The sequence below is a fragment of the Lepisma saccharinum genome, chromosome 4, assembly GCF_977018435.1.
Source record: "Lepisma saccharinum chromosome 4, izLepSacc3.1, whole genome shotgun sequence".
NCBI classification, from domain to species: Eukaryota; Metazoa; Arthropoda; class Insecta; order Zygentoma; family Lepismatidae; genus Lepisma; species Lepisma saccharinum.
The window spans coordinates 80,094,324-80,116,267 of record NC_139232.1 but is presented as its reverse complement, the minus strand read 5'-3'; the positions used below and the strand labels follow the sequence as shown (position 1 = coordinate 80,116,267).

The window sequence follows — 21,944 nt, the reverse complement described above, 5'->3', positions numbered from 1 at the left end:
CATTGTTTATATTCCAAAACCTGATAACACATATTAAACTTAACCGGTGTCGGACTGGAGAAAATTTTTGATTTTCGTTTACAAGGCTCGATTTGGGGATGGGGTGGGGTAAGTGTAATCGGCATCCCTAGTGCGTCTTTGTTCCATTAGTACACTTCATGCTATGATATGCTAGTTGCATGGTGTCTCCACCTTAAATCGAACTAGGTGTCCCTTGATTACAATTCCTAGTCTCTGTCATAGGTTGCCTGTAATGTTGATTGATTTCTTTAGCATGTATGTCTCTACTTCGTAATCACTGGAGGATTAAAGAAGTATTTCATGGGAAAGGTATTGTTTTTATATTTTTATTAAAGATTATTCAAGTTCAAGGAACTGCAAATTAATTTTCTTCCGTTGCAGGACAGAATATGCAAACGTAAATGGGTTTTTGGACTAACAACCGATTTCACTTGAAAATATATCAATTAGGTCCCGGGACAGAAATTTCAAGTACCACTTTAAAAGGGATTAAAAAAGGTTCCGTTGAAATCGGATCTAATTTGATTCTCTGCGGAAATTGGTACCATAACACTGAAAAGAGACAATATTGTAATAATAATAATAATAATAATAATAATAATAATAATAATAATAATAATAATAATAATAATAATAATTCCGATCCAGGCCGTTGGCGAATGCTGTACTTGCTTGCTTGCTCAAGCAAGCGTGGTTTGCACATTTGTAAAAAAGCGTGATTTGGACATTTTGGGTCCACACGATATTTTGAGTAGCATAACGGGCCTGATGAAAAAAAATATCTAATCATAAGCATGAAAGACTAATCCAGCTGCTGGTGAGGAGACGCAAACTCATAGTATATGTCCTAAAACATGACCTGTTTTTGCGATGGCTATCATCAAGGTCGACCGCAGGATTTTTTCTCACCGGGCAGCAGTGCTTAAAGTTGGGGAAACGTGGAGTTTCCCCACTTAAGAGAATTGCCATAAAGCATCCCAGCACTAGGATAATTTGGATAGGCACTTATTTTGCTGTCTTTCACGGTACCTCTCGTCCATGTTTTCACGCTACAATTTCAAAATTTTAATTGAAGTATTATCAGATATCTCGGGGGGACAAGTGCCCCCTGTGGTCCCCTTCTGCGGGCGCCCTTGGCTATTATCGAAAAGGCGAGTGGATGTTAGGGGCTCCCTGATGGCGCAGTAATAGCGTCGTCGCCTTGTAATCAAGGTTCCGGGTTCGATACCCGGTGGAGGCACAAGTGGTTCGGATCCCACTTTAAACTGTAGGTCCAGTCCCGATTAGCCTTACTGTGCATAAAGTGGACTTAAAACACCAAATCAACCAACCGAGTGGATGTTAGACCAATGACTTACAGAAATGGTAATTTCGCAGACGCTTGCGCTTTGAAGTGCGTCGAAGGCTTGCTTTCAACAGCTGTTGTACGACATTTGGCAACACGTGCAGAGATGTTTCATTTTTCAAAGGACGGGTGAATAGGTAAAGATTTACCACTGGCAGTAAAATTTCGCCTCGCTATTCGCGATTAAAATTATCCTATATGCCATCTGGTGAGATTTTCAGGAACCACTCCATGTAGGACACTTCCCTGCGCTTAGCTGTGTTGAAGCCGTTCAAAGCATGGGGAACATGTGAAAAAGTAACGTCTACTGTTCATTTTTTTGCTCTAAATCGTTTTGTGGGTCAGGGCAAGTGAAAAGCTTACATGTGTTTTCCACCCTGTGGAATCAACAAAATTAAATTTGTAAATAAATCAGGGAAAACAGAACTGATTGACATAACTGAAATGCGGCAAGGAAATTACGAAGAATGCTCGAGTCTGTTCACTTTATTTACCGAAAGATGATTTTATTACCATGAAAGTAAGTTTTAAATTGTTCTTTATGAATATAAGTTTTTTTTCAAAAACAATGTATTATGTATGTAATTTGGAACAGGTGCAAGTCGATTAAGTGCGAAGATGAAAATAGTTTGAGAATTAATTAATGTCCGTAATCATAAAGGTAAGTCAGAAAAAGGAAATTGACATGCTAATGTTGCTGTTTCATTCAGTAAGTCAATTTTCAGTGAAGATAGCCTCAATGAAATTGTTGTTGTTATTATTATCCTGTGTTGTTATTAAACCAGCCTGCCTCTTTGGGGAAAGAACTGCAACGGCATGTTTACATTTTTCTCGGGCCCAAGCTTTACAATGCAGGTGAATTGCTTTACGTTCAAATCATTCCCGAGAGCCCCAGTTACAACCGAGGTGCAGATGAAACAGCACTGCTTCATTAGCTGCCCATTTCTCATCGATGACCTTGAGATTTCATGCGAATGAACATGCATTTAGAGTAAGAACCAACACGGAGAAATCGAAATGCTTCTTACGTCGTGGTGACAAGACTACTTCAGGTCAACTAAACGGATTAGAGTTTGTTTTGTGTTCGACCTACGGTTTTCGTGCCTTTTCTGTCAGTTTGAAAGTGAATCTGTTCAATACAATGAAGAAAGTGATAACTCCGTGAATTTGGAGTTACGAGGGCGGATTGAAAAGTTCGTGGCCTGAGTAGGAAGGAAGCTTTTAATTTTAAGTTTCATACATTAGTTGCATAGCTATATCCTTTGGTAGTCACTGTGTAAAATTTCATTTCATTTCATTGCTCTATTGTTTCATGTGAGGACTTTTAGTGGGCAGAAGTGACGGAAATTTGTGACATGGAGAAAATAGAGATACGCGCTGTCATTAAGTACCTGCATATTAAGGGCTTAACACCACAGCAAATTCATACGGACATGGTAGAGACGCTTGGAGACTCCGCGCCCTCGTTTTCCATGGTGAAAAAGTGGGTGGCTGAATTTAAGCGTGGAAGAAACAGCATTGAAGATGACCCCCGCAGTGGCAGGCCTGCAACGTCGACCATAACAGAAAATGTCAATAAAATTTGTGACCTGATTTAGAGTGACCGCAGAATCAAAATCCGTGAGATAGCTGAGACTGTGGGTATTTCCTATGAGCGAACACAAAACATTATCTTGAACGATATAGGGTTTTCTAAGGTGTCTGCGAGATGGGTACCCAAGTTACTTTCAGTTGAACACAAACGCACTCGACTCACCCTTTCCCGTGATTGTTTGGAACTGTTTGAAAGTGATGCGGAGGAGTTTATTGGCAGATTTGTGACTATGGACGAGACATGGGTGCACCATCATACACCGGAATCAAAACAACAATCAAAGAAATGGAAACGACAAGGATCTCCTACCCCAAAGAATGCCAAACAGGTTTTGTCGGCAAACAAGGTTATGGCATCAATATTCTGGGATGCTAGGGGCGTTATCTTAATCGATTTCTTGGAAAAAGGAAAGACTATCAATTCTGAATACTACTGCACCCTGCTGCGACGTTTACGCGAGGAAATTAAAATTAAGAGGCCAGGAATGCTGCGAAGAAAGGTGTTGTTTCACCAGGATAATGCGCGCGTTCACACGTCCCTTGCATCCATGGCAGAAATTCATTCCTGTGTGTTCGAACTGTTGCCGCACCCATCCTATTCGCCTGATCTGGCCCCCTCGGACTTTCACCTGTTTTTAACCTGAAAAAGTTTTTGGGGGGTCAGCGATTTTCTTCGGATGAAGAGTTGAAAAGTGCTGTACTGGGGTATTTTGCAGACCTTGAGGAATCATTTTTTAAAAGTGGTATAGCAGCGTTACCGGAGAGGTGGCGTAAATGTATCTCCCTCGAGGGGGATTACGTGGGAAAATAAAACATAACTTAACCAAATATCTTCTCATTTTCTAGGTCAGGCCACGAACTTTTCAATCCACCCTCGTATCATCGGTTGCGTAAAAATGCTGTAAATGATAATGTCCATGTAAATGAAACCGAAACTAGCGGTACGTTTACACTTCAACTATTGGTCTTGCTTGTTTTGATTGAGCTGGTGTTTTAAGTCCACTTTATGCACAGTAAGGCTAATCGGACTGGACCTAGACCTAAAGTGGAATCCGAACCACTGTACAAAGTGCCTACACCGGGTATCGAACCCGGGATCCCAGTGGCGCAACCACAGGGGCAACCTTGAACGGAAATGAGTTCTAGGGGGGGGGGGGCAAACATTGACGGCTCTAAGTTTGCCTGCAAGGGGCAATTACCACCAACAACTTAAAATTGTATGCAAATATAAATACTTTCATAACATTTTCTTGCTCGCTTCGCTCGCAATACCAGCTTTTCTTAATCTTATCAAGTTCAGAACCGTAGTTAGGGGGCGGCGGGAATCAGCCCTGGGCGCCAAACGATCTAAATGAAAATAAGTTTTATTATTTATTTATGTGGTTTTAAATTCGCTTTACGGACAGAAAGGTTAATCGGGACTGAACCTACAGTTTAAAGTTGTATCCGAATCACTGTGTCATGTGCCTTCACCGGGTATCGAACCCAGGACCCCTTGATCACAAGGCGACGGTAACCACTACACCATCGGGGAGGCACAAAAGTTGTAAAAGAGAGAATGCATTGGCGTCCCGTGAAATTATTTGCGCCCTATTAAATCAATATTGACTTCAGCTTGCAAAAAAATTGAATCAAAAAATTTTCTTCCTCGCTTTCTGTAATGCATTGTAAATTACCAGACAGAGAAATAAGACTTTTCTTAATTGATTTTATTTTAAATGCATGAACAGTTGTTTTGAGGAAAGCGAGCGTGCACGTTTGAGAGACAATTTATGTAATTTTTGTTGTTGGGGTTTATTGTGAGATGGATGAATTGGTTGTGTAATGTATTAAAATAATGTATGTTGTATACATGTATTAAAGAAACTTTGAATATGTACCCAGTTTAGTGCCCACGTTGCACCATGTTGCATAATGTGAAACATATATCGTGCATGAAAGTTATACATGTTAATGTGAAAAATAATTCTATTCGGAATGCATTTATCAAGCATTTTCTGTCTTCCAAAAATAGTATGTGTGCTTGTTTTACATTATTAATGTGAAATTGAACGTGTTGAAAAATAATTCAAATCGTTTGTTCGAACACAAATGCTTTAGCACCAACTTCTATCCCCTTTTGCACAATTTACGAGGGTAATAACGTCTTTGATACTACTACTGCTACAACTAATAATAATAATAATAATAATAATAATAATAATAATAATAATAATAATGTTGGTTCCGGGTTCGAATCCAGGCTTGGGCATTGATGTTCGTGAGTGTCCATTCATCAATTTCATCATATCATCACTCATCCTCATCTTCGCAAATTATCCAAAAGTGGCGCAATAAGCGAAGTCAAATACAGCAAATCAATAATAATAATAATGTTATTATAATAACATTATTACTATTATCATCAGCATTATTATTATTATTGGTACGTTTATCCTGGTACTTGCCCTCCCCTCAAGACAAAAATTCGTGGTTGCGTCTCTGCGGGATCCCTTGATTAGAAGGCTACGACGCTACCATTCCGCCATCGGGGTAGCTAGTAATCTTGCTTGTGTGATTTCATTATAACAGTTTATGTGTTCTCTCAGATATTTGCTTTGTGGAGAATAGCACCCATTTTCCACATTTCATTCTTGATTAGACTTTCTCATTTACACTTAACGAATGAATGTGGCCCATTAAAAGACAACGGCGTTGCCTTTGCTTTCCTGAACTACATCTTTCTACAACCAGGAGTGTGCCATTGCAATGCAATCTCTACTCGCGGACCTATTTGGAATGAAATTATACATCGCAACAGATAAAGAAGAGAATTCGGAGCCCGTATAAAACCGGAATTATCATGGACCAAAACGTTTTTTCAGAATCCCATGGAAGAACGGTCCAATTTCGGAACCGAAAAGAAACAGTACCGAAAAGAAACAGTACCGAACTTTTGGACCGTATTTTTAAGTTTTGTGAGGAAAAAGGTTCTGGTTCCTTTTGCCAAACCTAATAGAACCCATTCCAATTTATGAGTTCCTGGACCTTTAACAACCCTGGCTGAGGGTTCGACGTGCTGATCGCACGTCACACCATTACCAGTTGAAGAACTGGTAGTCTGGTGGCTGGTAGTCGGGAGATCTGCGTTTCAAGGGTTGTCGAGCCACGGGTTATTACTACGTGACCAAAATGAAGAATACAGAATTGAGTAAAACTGTTACAAGAAGAAGACACTAGAAGGTAAACTACAGCTTATGGGTCTTCCTTTTCATGTGAAAAAAAAAAAGCTCTGCAGAGGGTCTGTCACGCGAAAGGCGGTCTGTCACACGGGAGACCCGGGCTCGAGTCCCAGGGCGAGTAATCTAAGGTGGAAATTTGTCTGACCTTGTACCTACATAAAGTGGCTCTGGAATTCACCCAGCCTCTAATCAATGTGCACGTAGCCGCAACCTTAGGGAAGGGGGCCGGAGCGTGGTGCTGATCACATCACCTCCACGAACGGCCGAGGTTGTGAATGTGTGGAGCCCTACCTCCAGATATGCCTTCATGGTGTGTTGCAATGTACAGGATGTAGCTTCTTTTGTCATTACCATAACCATATTATCTCTAAGACCAAACAGAAACAAAAATAAAACAAGGCACTGACCTGATCATATACATAGAGGGTTCGTGTTCCTTCTGCTTGCTTCAGTGGATCCAACGGGACAGGATTCCGCTCCTCAAATTAAAAGCACTGGAAAGCATATGTGACCCTCAGCGTGAAGCTCACATGCGTACGTTTAGGTTCGTGAAATCATGCCAATGCCAACTTCTGAATTTCCGCCGGTACGTTATCCGGTTTATGCCATGTGTGCAAGTGAAAGCTTTTTTTTTGTTTTGTTTGTTTGTTTGTAAGTGGAGAGCAAATCATTTTGAGATACTTGCAATGGCAGTTTCCTTTTCCCGCACATGTTCCACATTTCAGTTTTGTGCCCAGCGTCAGCGAGGGATTTGAAAAAATCGTCAATGTCCTACATTTTGAGATTCACATCAAGGAAACTCGACTGGAGAAACAAAGAATTGCAAGGAATTTATTTATATCCCCTGAAGGTATTTATGATTCTTCTACTCGACACCCGGTGGAGGCACATAGTGGTTCGGATCACACTTAAAACTGCAGGTTCAGTCCCGACTGGCCTGTCTGTGAATAAGATGGACTTAAAAAATAACTAAAATAAGAATAAGAGGAAGCTAGAAGCTAGAGGAAATTATACAAAGGCGTGGAAAAAGTTGCATTAAGAAACTTAAAATCTCTGTCCCAATCCGATTCTAAATTCCTTGCACATTCGTGGCTCAAGTTTACCCAATAATTTCGCAGTCATCATCATCATTATTATTTCAATATTTGTTATCGTAGTGAACTTCTTTTCGAAATCACTGATGACACGTATGTGTTTTTTTTTCGTTATAAAATTGAAAACAGAGCTTTGCAAAGAGGAAGAAGACATGCTTTTGCTTGAAAATTTTTGGACTCCTTGCAAAACTTTGATAGAAAAATACACTTTCACTTGGGACAGAGAGGGAAACAAAGAAAGAGGTGGACAGAAAAATGGAAAGATAAGACTGGAATAGGTAGGGAAAACAGAGCAAGAAGGAGAAAAACTAAAAAAAAGGAAGAGAAAGAGGAAAGAGAGCGAGAGAGAGAGAGAGAGAGAGAGAGAGAGAGAGAGAGAGAGAGAGAGAGAGAGAGAGAAATATGAGGGAGGGAGATAGAAACTGAGAAAAAGAAAGAAAGAAATAGAGAATGTGAATAGAGAGCGAGAGGGAAATAGAAAGGTGGAAACATAGTGAAAGATAGAATGCTAGCAGCCGTGACCACCGAAAGAGAGCAGAAAATGAGTTAAACCAACCCAAAACAAAAATTATTTGGTTGAAGGTTTGTCAAAAATGTCAAACTCAACAGGGAAAATAAAGTCATGGCATTGTCAAAAGCCAAGATTTCTTTCTGGGAGTGTTACAAGCTATGTCCACATAAAGGCATGTGGAGTATCATAGCCAGTGGCGGCGATACTGTCTTTCGCTACCCTCCCTTCCCCCACACAGAATTTGAAAAGGGGGCATACACTACATCAGAAGGTTTATCGTGGTACCGCTTCCGCCACTCGGTCGTCTGTCGGCTGCTGGAAAACCTTGACAGCCATCACGTGAGTACTTCCACCTACCAGGAGCGCTGGAGACAGCACGTGCTTGATTCTCTTGCCAGTCAGAGCACACCGTTCCCTTTATGAGGGGAATTTGAACACTTCCTTGCCAATGTGTCAACGCTTTTGACTGTCAAATGTGGCACGCGCTGCGGTTACTGAAGAAAGGTAAGGTTGGTGTTTGAAGTCCACTTTATGCACAGTAAGGCTAATCGGGACTGGACCCACAATTTAAAGTGGGATCCGAACCACTATGTGCCTCCACCGGGTATCGAACCCGGGACCACTTGATTTCAAGGCGACGACTGCGCCATCGGGGAGGTCAGGAAGGTGCTGAATTTGCATATTCCAGAGGGAACTGTTTAACAGAACAAAGAAAATCAATGAAAGCGATGGGCATGTGATGGATTAATAAGGTTATAGCCTATATAGACTGGGACAATTTTCGAAAATTCTGACTGTAGGAAGCATTTTTGAGGAAAAGCCGGCAAACAACATTTTCTGAATGTATTTGATGTGCTGATTACGAATATTTTGTTTGCCACTCTCGATTTTGGCGCTATATGCTTCAAATCGCTAAAAAACAAAATGGCGGCCATACGAGAAGAGCTCCAAATAACTTTTGAAGGAACAGAAACAAAATAGTAATCTTGGTGTCAAACATTATGTTTTTGGGTATGCTGAATCCAAATATTATGTTTTGTAATCTGAAATTTGAAGCTATTTGCTCCAAATCGCTAAAAAACAAAATGGCGGCAATACGAAATGAGGTCCTAATAACGTTTGAAGGAGCAGAAAGAAAATAGTGATCTTGGTGTCAAACATTATGTTTTGCGGTATGCTGAATCCAAATATTATGTTTTCTAATCTGAAATTTTAAGCTATGTGCTCCAAATCGCTAAAAAGACAAAATGGCGGCAATACGAAATGAGGTCCTAATAACTTTTGAGGGAGCAGAAAGAAAATAGTGATCTTGGTGTCAAACATTATGTATTTTGGTATGCTGAATCCAAATATTATGTTATCTAATCTGAATGAAGCTATGTGCTCCAAATGGCTAAAAAACAAAATGGCGGCCATACGAAATGAGTTCCTATTAACTTTTGAAGGAGCAGAAACAAAATAGTGATCTTGGTGTCAAACATTATGTTTTTGGGTACTATGCTGAATCCAAATATTATGTTTTCTAATCTGAAATTTTAAGCTGTTTGTTCCAAATCGCTAAAAAACAAAATGGCGGCTACGTGCATCCATGCAATGTTTCGTATCCATACTTTTGAACTAGGAATAAAACAGTGTAACAGTAGGTTTTTAATACAGAAAAAAGTATAGAACATTTCTGAAGTAAAGATGCAAAATTATAATATTATTCAATGCATAAGACCATATTGAAATATTAACAGTACTCGTACCAGTGTATGATAAATCCGCACGTTATCCTTATTCAACCTTATTTTGCCTACAAAAATAGTATAACATTTATCTAGTCACGGATATTCATGCACTCCTTAGTGCCAGTATCTGCACATTTGCAAGCTGCAGTACATACAAGCTGGCCTTTCCTGCAGGAACATGTAGCGGATATACAACCACTCAAACATCCACAGGTGACAATGTCGTAGCAGGATTGTGGAATTGGTGGCAGCGATTGAAGTTTTGGAACGAGCTGTCCATCAACCATTTTTCATCCCAAGATAGTAGGTGGTGGTAACACAGGTTTTGGTATGACCGACTACCTCCACACCATGCCTAGATAGTGGACCCGTTGTACATGAAACCGTAGAGCATCGGTAGTGGGGGGGGGGGGGGGGCAGTGCTTGTGGTGTTTTTCCTTTGCTGAACAGCTTTACTCTGGCTTCATCACAGCTGCTTGCATCCGGTACACCATACAAATTGCATGAACTTCTCTGCCTTGTGTGCTGTTTCTTGTTTCAATTCGTCAACACCAAGATTTAACATCATTATTATTAGTGTTAAATATTTTCCATGCTATCTTCTTACTGATCCCAGCAATGTAGGATACTGTGTTGCATCCTGTTATGGCGTGGAATGGGATGAGAGTTTCGAAGACAGGATCCGTAAATGAAAGCTTCTGCCTGACTTCATGTACTGGAATATATGTTCCTGCTCGCAACCACAATTTCGTACATCTAATCTACCTATTGCACTAATACATCTGCATCACGTGCTGAGACAACAATGTTATCAGCACCAGAATTAAGACAGTGAACTATAATACGCGTGTCCGCCTCTTCGTGGTTTGCCTGCAATCCTTCAATAGACAAATCACGATTGTTTGTTCGTACGTCATCCTCCTTGTGAAATCTACCGGAAACCACAAATATTTTGTCTTCAGGAGCATTGTTGATAAAATGATTAGAGAGAAAACAGGCCAAATCTTTTTTTATTCTCCGAGTTAGCAAGAAAGTCACCGAATTTGTTGGGGATTGGCACGGATCCATTTTCTATTACTTTTCTTACTAAATGAGCATGTTTCAAGCGCTTATCCCCTGTTCCAGCCTTGATTGAAGTTTCGTTATATCGATCAAAGGTGACATCAATCCTCTTAAAGCTTCTTCCCATAGAAAGAACAAGGTTAAGAAATACATCTGCAAGTTGACCAAAGTTTAAAACTCCTGCAGGCTTTCCAAGTGCAACAACTAATGCTTGACCATCTATTATAAGGCATGACGGAAACGGAATTGATATATCAGGTGGACAAATTACATCCTTGGTCATCACATCAGCTAGAATGGGTTTGTTTCCTGTTCTCAGACTTCTGTTTGTGTTGGCAAGAGAGATTGGAATTGGCATTAGTTCATGACACAAAATGCAATTTAGATCCACATTACGACCTGACTCATAGGCAGTTACGAGGCGCTGGAGAATATTCCTGTCAGTTTTCAAAATGGTTTCCTTGCCACTTACTACCAATTTAACTTCAGAGAGGGACTTGAAGGTCTTTGCATTTGACTTATGTAGAGGATCACTTGACTTGTGTGTGACTTTTACCAGGGGCCATCATCCTTTCCTTCACGAAGGTGTCTAGCTTTACCTGGCCCAGTGTTTCAGCTTCGAGGAGAGTATCTTGAATATCTGAAGTATCTAAATCCTTTGTTTGTGGCAATGTTCTGGAGGAACTGATAAGAAACATCTTAAGATGATGGCTCATAGGTGCAGGTCTTTTCAAATTTATAAGTGGATTCATGGTTCTATGTTTCTATCATTCTGAGATAAAGTAAAAAAAATAAAAAAAATATATTATAGGTTTAGTCATTTTTGTGGTTCTTTTGTTTAAAAAAGAGGAAAAAAACAACAACAATTTTAAAAAATGTCAGATTAGAAAACATAATATTCGGATTCAGCATACCCAAAAACATAATGTTTGACACCAAGATCACTATTTTCTTTCTGCTCCTTCAAAAATTATTTGGAGCTCATTTCGTATTGCCGCCATTTTGTTTTTTTAGCAATTTGGAGCAATAGCTTCAAATTTCAGATTACAAAACATAATATTTGGATTCAGCATACCCAAAAACATAATGTTTGACACCAAGATTACTATTTTTTTTCTGTTCCTTGAAAAGTTATTTGGAGCTCATTTCGTATGGCCGCCATTTTGTTTTTTAGCGATTTGAAGCACATAACATCAAAATGGAGAGTGGCAAACAAAATATTCGTAATTAGCACATCAATTACATTCAGAAAATGTTGTTTACCGGCTTTTCCTCAAAAATGCTTCCTACACTTTTTACAGCCACATTTCTGAGAATTTGCACCAGGTTATTTCTACCATCTTCCATACCCTCCCACATCGCTCTTTCGTGGTTGGGCTCCAAGCTTTACAGTAATACCCCATATATGAGTGAAATAACTACAATTGCAGTTCAGTTCCTTCCCCCCCACAGAAAATATAAACTTCCGGTAGCGATGATGTCGGGATGAGACGAGATGAGGCTTGGCAGTATCTCTGTCCTGTCTCGATTTATAAACATGTTTAACAGTAGGTTAAGTAAATTGTTTATTAGATGTTTTGTTGTGATGTTTTATAATTAGGACCTATTCTCGTTCTTGTTCCGAAATGTATAGTTATAAACAAGATCTACAACATGTATCCGCACAAACATTCTCAGCGTATAGAATCATCAAGGGAAACAACTTATCTTAATAACGTTATTCTGTTTGATGCCTCGTGTCGACGCCGGCCCCCGTGGCGGACTGGTTAGCACATCGCGCTACGACGCCAGGGGTCCCGGGTTCGAATCCCGGCCTGGGTATGGATGTTTGTGAGTGTCCCTTCATGAATTTCATCACTCATCCCCATCTTCGCAAATTAGCTAAAAGTGGCTGAGGAGCGAAGTAAAATAAAGCAAATCAATCAATCGACGCCACAATCAATCGAAAAGCTGTTGTTTTTTTACTTGAATACATGCAACCACACAGCAAAAGTACAAAATTGCCACCATATGATAAACAGATAGATATCCACTTGCAATTTCTGAAGAAGTCAAGTGATAAAGTGAATTTGGTTGCTTACGTAGGTTGAAATATCGTAGCGGTCTCGGATACCAAGACCCGCTCTCGTTAGCCATGTTCTGACGTCACTGGTGATGATCGTTACCGCTTGAGCTTCCCATTCTCCGTCTTAATGCACATGAGCTGTCAACCGTAGCACTCTTCTCACATGTGCATTTCTTTCGGCTACTTCAAAGGCGGAGGTGTGAGAGCAGCACTGAAACGTTATTGCCTGATGTTGACAGAAACGAATGATTGTCAGGCTCGTAATCAGCAAAGTTGAAGGAAAAAAGGTTCCCTTATACACCAGTAGAGTCGTGGATAGATTTCTACGCTCCGGACGAGATTAGGTTCTGGCACCTCCCAAATGTGAGCAAAATTAGACAAATTTGAAAATGGTGCACGAAAGAACATTTTCACTATGTTACGTGTACTCTACCGTGCGGTATTATTATCTTCAAAACTGTCAAGAAAACAGTTTCGAAGTTAAGTGAATTAAAACTTACAGTAATATTTGGGCATATATGGGACAAAAGCTTAAAATAAATTTTTAAGATACGTAGGCTATTGCGTGATTTAGGATGGGAGTTGGGACCAAGTGTGAAAACGATAAATACTGTGAATTTAAAGCAATTGGGCTCAAATATGTATCACCTCTAGATACCATTCATCAAATTTTGTATGTGAACAAAAATGGTCTACAGATTTCAAGATGGCGAACGAAAAATGATCTTTCCTATCTTGTGTTTTATGGCATTACTCGAGCTCTGTTTCACATAAAATCTCTGTAACATGGTGCGTTGTTGAGATAAGTGAAGGGAAGCTGGATGTTGAATATGGGTAGCAGGAAACAAATATTGCGACCACGATATCTGCAGCAAATTTGGATATTTTAACCGTATACTCATATATCAGCTAGCAGTGCCGGCGATTAGGAGGGGCGTGGGGGACAATTGCCTCCCACTTTTCTGCACGCACTATGCTAAACCTTATATACCAAGGGAAAGTAATGTGTCCTTACCCTCACCCCCTCCCAGTTTTGGAACCCATCGCCGCCACTGTCAGCTAGATCTTTCTTTCTTTCTTGTTTTCTCTCTCTCTCTCTCTCTCTCTTCCTCTCCCACTCTTTAATTTTCTTTCACTCTTTGTTTCCCTTTTCCCCCTCTTTCTCTCTTTCAAATCTCTACATTTATAGAGATTTAAAACGGGACGTTGATACAGTAAAGGAAGATATGAAAAAGTGGTTCTCTAGAAACGTTCATTCCCAGTTCTGAGGTAAAATCTGAAAATTTTCTGTCGCCTTGCTCCCGAGTTAATCGTGACAAAGTTACCCCGTAAGCTTACACAGACTTGACGAGGAAAATGCTCAAATGCAAATCACCTGATATAATACATTTTAACAGCAGCCAAATATTTTCAAGAACTGCTCTATGCCGAAGTATTATTTTATTACTGGTATTAACGATCAATACCGATAATACTGAAAAGGCCAAGCACGTATTTCCAACTTTTGATCATTTTCGACTTTCAAAATGACGGCACACAGTTACGTTGGTTCATATACTTATGAACAAATTATATACAATAACTGTTATTAAGAAATAGCCCTAAGTATAAATACCGTGGTAGAGTGTTTTTCACAGCGCGCTACGACGCCAGAGGTACTGGGTTCGAATCCCTGTATGAGTGTTCTTTGTGGGTGTCTCTTCATTAATTTTATCATATCATACTTCATCCTTACCTTCGCGATTAGCCTAGATTGGCAGAAAAGCGAAGTAAAAATAAACCAAATTAATGAATCGTAAATATAGTGTCACCCTTACATAATCATTATTATTATTATAAAATGAACAAGATTTTTTTTTAATTTTTACAGTAAATTTGTCTAAATTATTGTCCTGCTTTATACTCACCGTGAAAGAAAAATGCAGCCAGTCGTCCATAGTCTGCAGTAGCGTGCCCAAGGGGGGTTTATGGGGGTTATAACCCCTCCTTTGGCCCAGTATTCCTAAAAAAGAGGAACGTCAAAAATAGGAAAATATGGCAAAATGAGGGCCGACTACCGAAAAAAAAGTGTATGTAACCCCTCCCTTTTGAAAATCCTGGACACGCCACTGATAGTCTGTGTTAACTATTGCTATGCCTCATGGCTAGAGGGTCTAACTGATTGTGAGAAACAATAATCGAAATGAAGACACATATCTTAAGAACTGTAACAGCTATAATCATAGGAGTAACGTCGGGCCCAACTTTGGGAGCAGAATCGAACTTGGAGCTTAACTTTAGGGGGGGGGGGGGCAGATTCAAAAAGTTTTCAAGCCCATAAAATACCATCCAGGACCATTTGATAAATATGTTAGGCCTACATTTGCAAAATAATAAAAAAAAATACTTGTTTCTTTGCTCCTCAGGTTCCAGAACGTTAACAAAAGTACTATTAACTTGTAAATTTTCTCAAACCCGAAAATTTAAGATGGGGCAAGTGCCTCCCCTTGCCCCCGCTAAGTTATGCCTATGGCTATAATGATAGAATTTAGTTAACTCTAGGACCTTTCACGCAATGCAAATTATTTCAATTTATGAATTTATCTTTCTATGGGAGCCACAAAATCAAAATTCAATAACTGACTGATTATTAACTTTGCTATATTTAAATTGGATAATTCCAAATTATTCTCTATTGTTATAATCAAGTGTATTGACTAATATATTTTTATTTTTCAGTTCTCAGCTTATTCACGATCATCGAGTTCCCAAATGTGGAATGTCCAACTTCTGTGGGTCTGAGCGGAACGTGCTACCATCACGTGACTTGCAGGAGTCTGGGGGGAGAGGCCAGCGGAATGTGCGCCCAGGGATACGGTGTTTGCTGTTATTGTAAGTACTGCTACTTACTTCCTTTCGGGTAAGTTCTACACTGAACTTCCGACGTACTGATGTTAATTTGTTACATTTGTATTTTTTTGTGATTTTATCTCTCTTTGGCGTCTGACTGCCATGCCGGAGGCTTGGGTTCGATTCCCAGTGGGAATTTACAAATCAATATCCATGCGTGGAACTACTCTGGGTTTCACCCTGCCTCTAAAGGGTAAAGGCGGTCGGAGCGTGGTACTGATCACATCGTCTCGCAAAAGACCGAGGTTGTGAATACAGTAGAGTCCTGTAAATTGAGGTAGGCGAGACGGATTTACCTTGAATTACAAAAACTTGAACTAATAAGATAGCTAAATCGTAAGAGGCGAAAGAAAAAATAAGACAAAAACTACAGTGTGTGAAAAACTGTATATATATATATATATATAAGGTGACCAACTTTCGGCCATGAATTTAAGGTAGATTTCCAACTATCGGCATTGAATTTACGGGACATTTACTCGCCACAAATTTTGCGCATTTTTAGTGGCGTCGCGTGCGGTTCGCATACGAGTGTTCACAATAATGTTTTTGTACTGAATGCAGATTTTCTCCTCTCCCTTGTAACTTCAACTTCAATTGAAAAAGTGAGAATAACAGTTCAATTTATTTTCAACAATTTCCCCCAAATTCACGCTATATTTAAAGTAATACAAGAAGGACCTAGGGGAAATTGCGTAGCGTTTCACCCTGTGGAAGGAAATTGTGTTCAACGCCCTCCGTGGAACACCGTAGGAGTCAGTGTTACCAACTATCTAGAGAAGTTATCAGACTTGAAAGAAGTCGTCTCGTGTCGGAGTAAATTGTGTGTATATCAAACATAGCATTTTTTCGAATAAATATACGTATGTGTGTGTGTATTTAATACGTACGTAATTTAAGACACATGCATGCGTGTTCATGTGCTCATGCGAAAATTATCAGGCGATGCGCCTGCGTACTACATCACTTCAGCAAATGTTCATAGAATTGATATTACTAAACAAAAGAATTGATTTACATTTTATATAATGCACAGACCACAATAGAGAATAAAAATTTACAAATTTGCATATTTCTTAGTCGTAACCTACGGGAGGTTATTTTAGTCGTTTACCGCGAGAGCGTCGGCCGCTCGGCAGCCCCTTCATGCAACAGGTCCCGGCAAATTGCGTTACAGGAAGTCCGTAACAGAAACTGCTTGTTTTGTAATGTTTCCACTTTTTACAATTACAGTTACAATTATAATTGAAATAAGCACGTACATTGTCGCAAGGATGCTAAAAAAGGTGTCCTCCCAAATACAAATATTTCTGGCACCTTATTTCTGACATCTAATCTTAGATTAGACATCGCTACTTTATTCTCAGTTGACAGAAAGGGAAGACAGCATCCCGGCGCATAAAGCAAACCGAAAGCGTAAAATGATATTTAAAAGTAATAATAATGATGATCACTAACCACCTGTGTTATAAGAGATGTTGAAAATGACCTCCTTCAACAGCAATACAACACGTTTCGTAGGTTCAAGAGATCCTATCTCTCGTAATTGCCTGACCACTTTTCTGCAAGAGTTCGTTTTCACGTAATTATCGTACATAAAAACTCTTTGTTCAAGACTATATTTGTTTAGCGACATAACTAATGAATGAATAACAATTAACACACAATAAAGCACTAGCACTGAATAGCACACTAACTCAATAACACAGTATAAACAACATGCGTACTGATAAACGCAAGCAGAAGTGAACATGAGATGAGCGTACACTCACTACGTCTGGTAGCCGACAGTGTAGCTAACCATTTTTCGGCAACGTCCCTACAGACGTAGTCAAAATCTCCCTACAACTGACCAAATGTCCTTACGCCAAGTACAGCGACAAAAAACAACACCTCATGAGCATGCAAAACAGAAGATAAAATATACACATTTACTTCCAAATCTTTCTGCTCGGTGCTTCCACAATTAATGAAGGAGCGAATTTACAATCCAGGACCTCTCCCCGATTTTTGTAATATTTCGTATACTCACTAATTGAGGCCTCCTAATCACGAATTTGAAGTTAAAATTTGGGGGTCACGTGTAGAAATTGCAAAATAAGTGAAATTGAGTGGTCCGCGATCGGCATGATTGTTCATTATTTACCGGAAGATTTTGTGTTTCCAATACTTAAAAAACGAAATATACATTCCTGATATTACTCCGACCCCAAATTTTAACTATGTTTGCCTATCCTAACCTAACCTAACCTTACCGTGAATGATTCGTGGGGCTATCCGTCAATGGTTTGTGGGGCTACCCGTGCATGGTTTTTCGACCCCAAATTTTAACTGTTTGCCTTGCCTAACCTAACTTAACCTAACCTTACCGAGAATGGTCAGTGGGGCTATCCGTGACTGGTTTTGCGCTAATTGTGATTACGAACCGATAAAAAATCTTATTTTCGTAGCACTTTAACGGCAAACGATCATCATTTTCGCCATTTTCGTATCCTGCAATTTTACGAACGATGAAGTTTTGCCAAACAATGGTTACCTGTAATCAAATCAGTCCTCATTCCACATGTTTTTCTACATCATGATTGTCACTGTCACATGTAAGCACCTTATTTGGGCAATATACCGAAATCCATAAGTTTATTAATTAGCCCACGGCCATCTTCCTGCACACTCCACCTAACAATCTATACAACATTAACAACTTTTTTACTGTTCCCTTCCGCCATTCTTACACGATCCATGCTCTCCAAGTATGAAATCAACAGTGTGGCAACGCTGTAGACACTGTAACTAATTGCGAACGTCAATTGTTCGTATCAACAAATATGGCTACCATACTTGTATACGGAGGATCATTGCGAGAATTGAAAAGCTTATTTTACAACTTCTACACGTTAATAAACATTTTTTCACCTCACCCCAACATGTTAACTTGAAATAAATCATCACGACTAATTTTTTTGTGAGTATAAGACGTAGCATAGAAATCACAGAAGGGTCCGGTATTGTAAATTTTTGCCTTAATGAATAATAGGGGTGTGCGGGACAAAATTTTTTGGGTCGGGACGGGATTTTTTTTAAATCCCGACATTCGGGACGGGAAAAATTTGCAATTTCCCGACCAAGTCGGGAAATTTTCGGGACGGGAAATGTTCGAAATTTCCCGAAGCTCTGGAAATCTCGAATTCTACACGTCATTTTCACTTTAAGTGATTGTTTTTGCATTTCTAGAATAAAAGCTTACAATTTCCGATAAGTTCCAGAAACTTACAATGCAGAAAACGTCGAGAATTAACGACTTTTATAAGTGACCATTCGGTATTTCCCGAGTTTTCGGGATCCCGCACACCCCTAATGAATAACGTAGAGTTGTTTACTGTTGATTATGTTATTTGAAGTCATACATGCTGCTGCTGTGAAGAGATAGATGTTGGTTGGTGATGCTGTATTTCCTGCAGTCTTTAACAATTCTGGTCCCATTTAATTCCTCTTTTTTGTTTTTGTATCACTTAACATTGAAAATATTCTTTACCTTTCCGCGTTAGAATGTGGCAATGTTAGCACTATTTTCGCGAGAGTGGAAATGTTTTCAAAAAAGAACTTGCCTTGAAAGTTCTTGGTAACCGATAACATGTTCCAAAATTCTGATGGAGATTAATTAGTTAGTTCTTTTTCCTCCTCCTCGCTAAAGTATCCAGATAAAGTAATCCATTCATTCCAAACCGAGCACGAAGAAAGTGCAACTGACTGCCAAGTACCCTTGCACAATAAAATTTTATTTTCGAAGATTGTAAAAAGGGACGTAGGGACGTTTTCCCTCATTTGGCAAAATCTGTCCCTACGCGGGCGAAATATAGTGAAAAGTCCCTATGCGTAGGGACATGTCCCTACGGTTGGCATCACTGCCGACAAGTGTCGCATTCGTGCAGTATGAAGCGCCCTCTCGCGGCTGACAACTCCCCCGATAAGCTGCCGGCGCTCTCGCGACAACTGAGGATAAAGTAGCTATGTCTAATCTAAGATTAGATGTCAGAAATAAGGTGCAAGAAATATTTGTATTTGAGAGGACACCTTTTCCAGCATCCTTGCGACAAGGTACGTGCTTATTTCAATTGTAATTGTAACTGTAATTGTGAAAAGTGGAAACATTACAAAACAAGCGGTTTCTGTTACGGACTTCCTGTAACGCAATTTGCCGGGACCTGTTGCATGAAGGAGCTGCCGAGCGGCCGACGCTCTCGCGGTAAACGACCGAAATAACCTCCTATATGTATTTGTCCACTGTTGCTGCAGAACTAAGAATCTAGCATCAATCAACTACTGCAAGATATGACGTCACTTCCGCCCACAAAAGGTTAAACGTGCAAGATCTTGCAGTCAACTTGAAGTAGTATTATATCGGAGAAGCGATTAGGGGTCGTGGGGGGAGGGGGGCAGTCCCCCCAGTATTGGAACCCAATCGCCGCTACTGATCAGAATGAATTTAAATTTCGCAATCTCGATTGTTAAAGAAGTATGCGGGAGCCGTGAGGATAAAAGAAAAGGGGGAAAAAGCTCTAATTCTTGATAAATACGGAGGAGTTGGTCGACCGCACTTACATTGCTCAGTACTAACAAAAATGTTACGAAAAAACTAGTTGAATAATATTGAACTATTGAAGTTATACTTAGGGCTGTGGTCGAGAGTATGTGTTTAAGCTTACTCATTAGCGTATACAATTTGCTACAATGCTCGTACCTTCTATCTTCGTATCGTTTATATTTCTTACGACAGTGAGCTTATAATCTTCGAGTATCGCTTGTCGCTTCGGTGTGACATCTCCCTAAATAATGTTCCTGTTTCTCATGGTTGTTAAAGGTCCAGGAACCCACAAATTCTAATGGGTTCTATTGGGTTCCACTGCAGGACCGGAACCTTTTATCTTGCACGATTTAAATTCGGTCCAAGTTGCGTATTGTTTCGTTGATAAAAGGTTCCTCGATTGAATTTAAATTGATCCGGAAGAAAAGGTTCCTGGACCGAATTGAAATTCTTTACAGATAAAAAGGTTCTTTACAGTCCAGAACCCATTTTCTCTCCTGGACCGAAATTGAATTTACTTAAAATTCCTGGACCTTTAACAATCCTGATGTTAATTTTTTCCCGGAACAATTGGCGGCGGACTATTAATGCTCTTATCTTCAAACGCGACGTGTATTTCGGTTCTAAACACTGGGAGAACGAAATAAAAGTGAATTTTTGCTTTTTCTGTTCATTTTTTTTTTACATAAATACTTTTAGTATAACTAGCAGTATTATTAAAATTAACAGTATGCAAACTGATAATGCACAAAAACAATATCAACAAGAAAATCAAATACAATAACTTTCCGTACTGTAGTCTATAAAATACTACATTGACTGATGTAGTGCATTACTGTAACGAAGGGGAGAGTTCAAATTGCTAAGATTAGTTACATTGTGCGACAATAGTCGAGAGAGGTACTTATTAAACCTTTACAATGAAGGAGTATTGATTAATGGATTGATTTAGTTTATTTTACTTCGCGTTTTGGTTTTGTGCCTCTTGGCTAATTTGCAAAGGTGGGGATGAGTGATGTAATGATGAAATTGATGAATGGACATTCACAAACAACCAAGCCCGAGCTGGATTCGAACCCGGGACCCTTGGCGTCGCAGCGCGATGTGCTAACCACCTTTTTTTTTTAGTGAATTATACAATAGGTTTCAATCTGTATAGAATTTTACATAAGAGATTATGTGAATGCTAGAAATCCGGCATTTACGTCAGTAATTCAATATTATTTCGTAATTCTACTAAATAAGTTCTCCATCTTTCTTTGTCAGTATGTTCAGAGTTTACATAAGATATTACATTACATTATGAAGTACATTAATCAATTGTTATTAAGATACAATCGTACCAAAGTTACGCTCTTTTTTTTTTTACATGAGTACATTTTGTAAAAAGTTTGCATACAAACTTCTCTTGTCGTAATTGTTCAATTCTAAGTATTCATTTTGTACATAATTCTGTAATGATTCTTCACATTTGCCTGGTTTCCTCTTTAAGGCATAATACACATACTGAGCTATGATCCACTGCACAGCCTGTAATTTAGTTCTCGGATAAAAATTAAAGTCTGGAAATAGGATGTGGTCTACTGTAAAGTAGTTGGCAGGGAGTTGGCACATTTTTCCTAGTCTTTGGCAAAGGTATTGCCAATCATCATGTATTTTGGAGCACGTACTGAGTCTATGTTTCAAAGTATCACTTTGATTGCAAAATCCGCACCCTTCGTTTCCTTCCAATTGTAGCCGGAGCGCCATCTGGTTTGTCAAGACTTTGTCATGCACTGCTAAGTACCACATAGATCGCACAGGTGTAGGCATGTGTCGTGCAGTTACATTA

At 39.4% G+C, this 21,944-nt stretch overlaps 1 protein-coding gene across 1 annotated transcript in view; it reads left to right on the top strand.

The window, feature by feature from the left end:
- Nucleotides 1–21,944, top strand: part of LOC145987229 (uncharacterized) — a 51,099-nt gene that overhangs the window by 5,213 nt on the left and 23,942 nt on the right. The window contains exon 2 of the mRNA XM_083121747.1: nt 15,361–15,513. Coding sequence (XP_082977873.1) covers nt 15,361–15,513 — 153 coding nt within the window. The remainder of the gene's footprint in view (nt 1–15,360; nt 15,514–21,944) is intronic.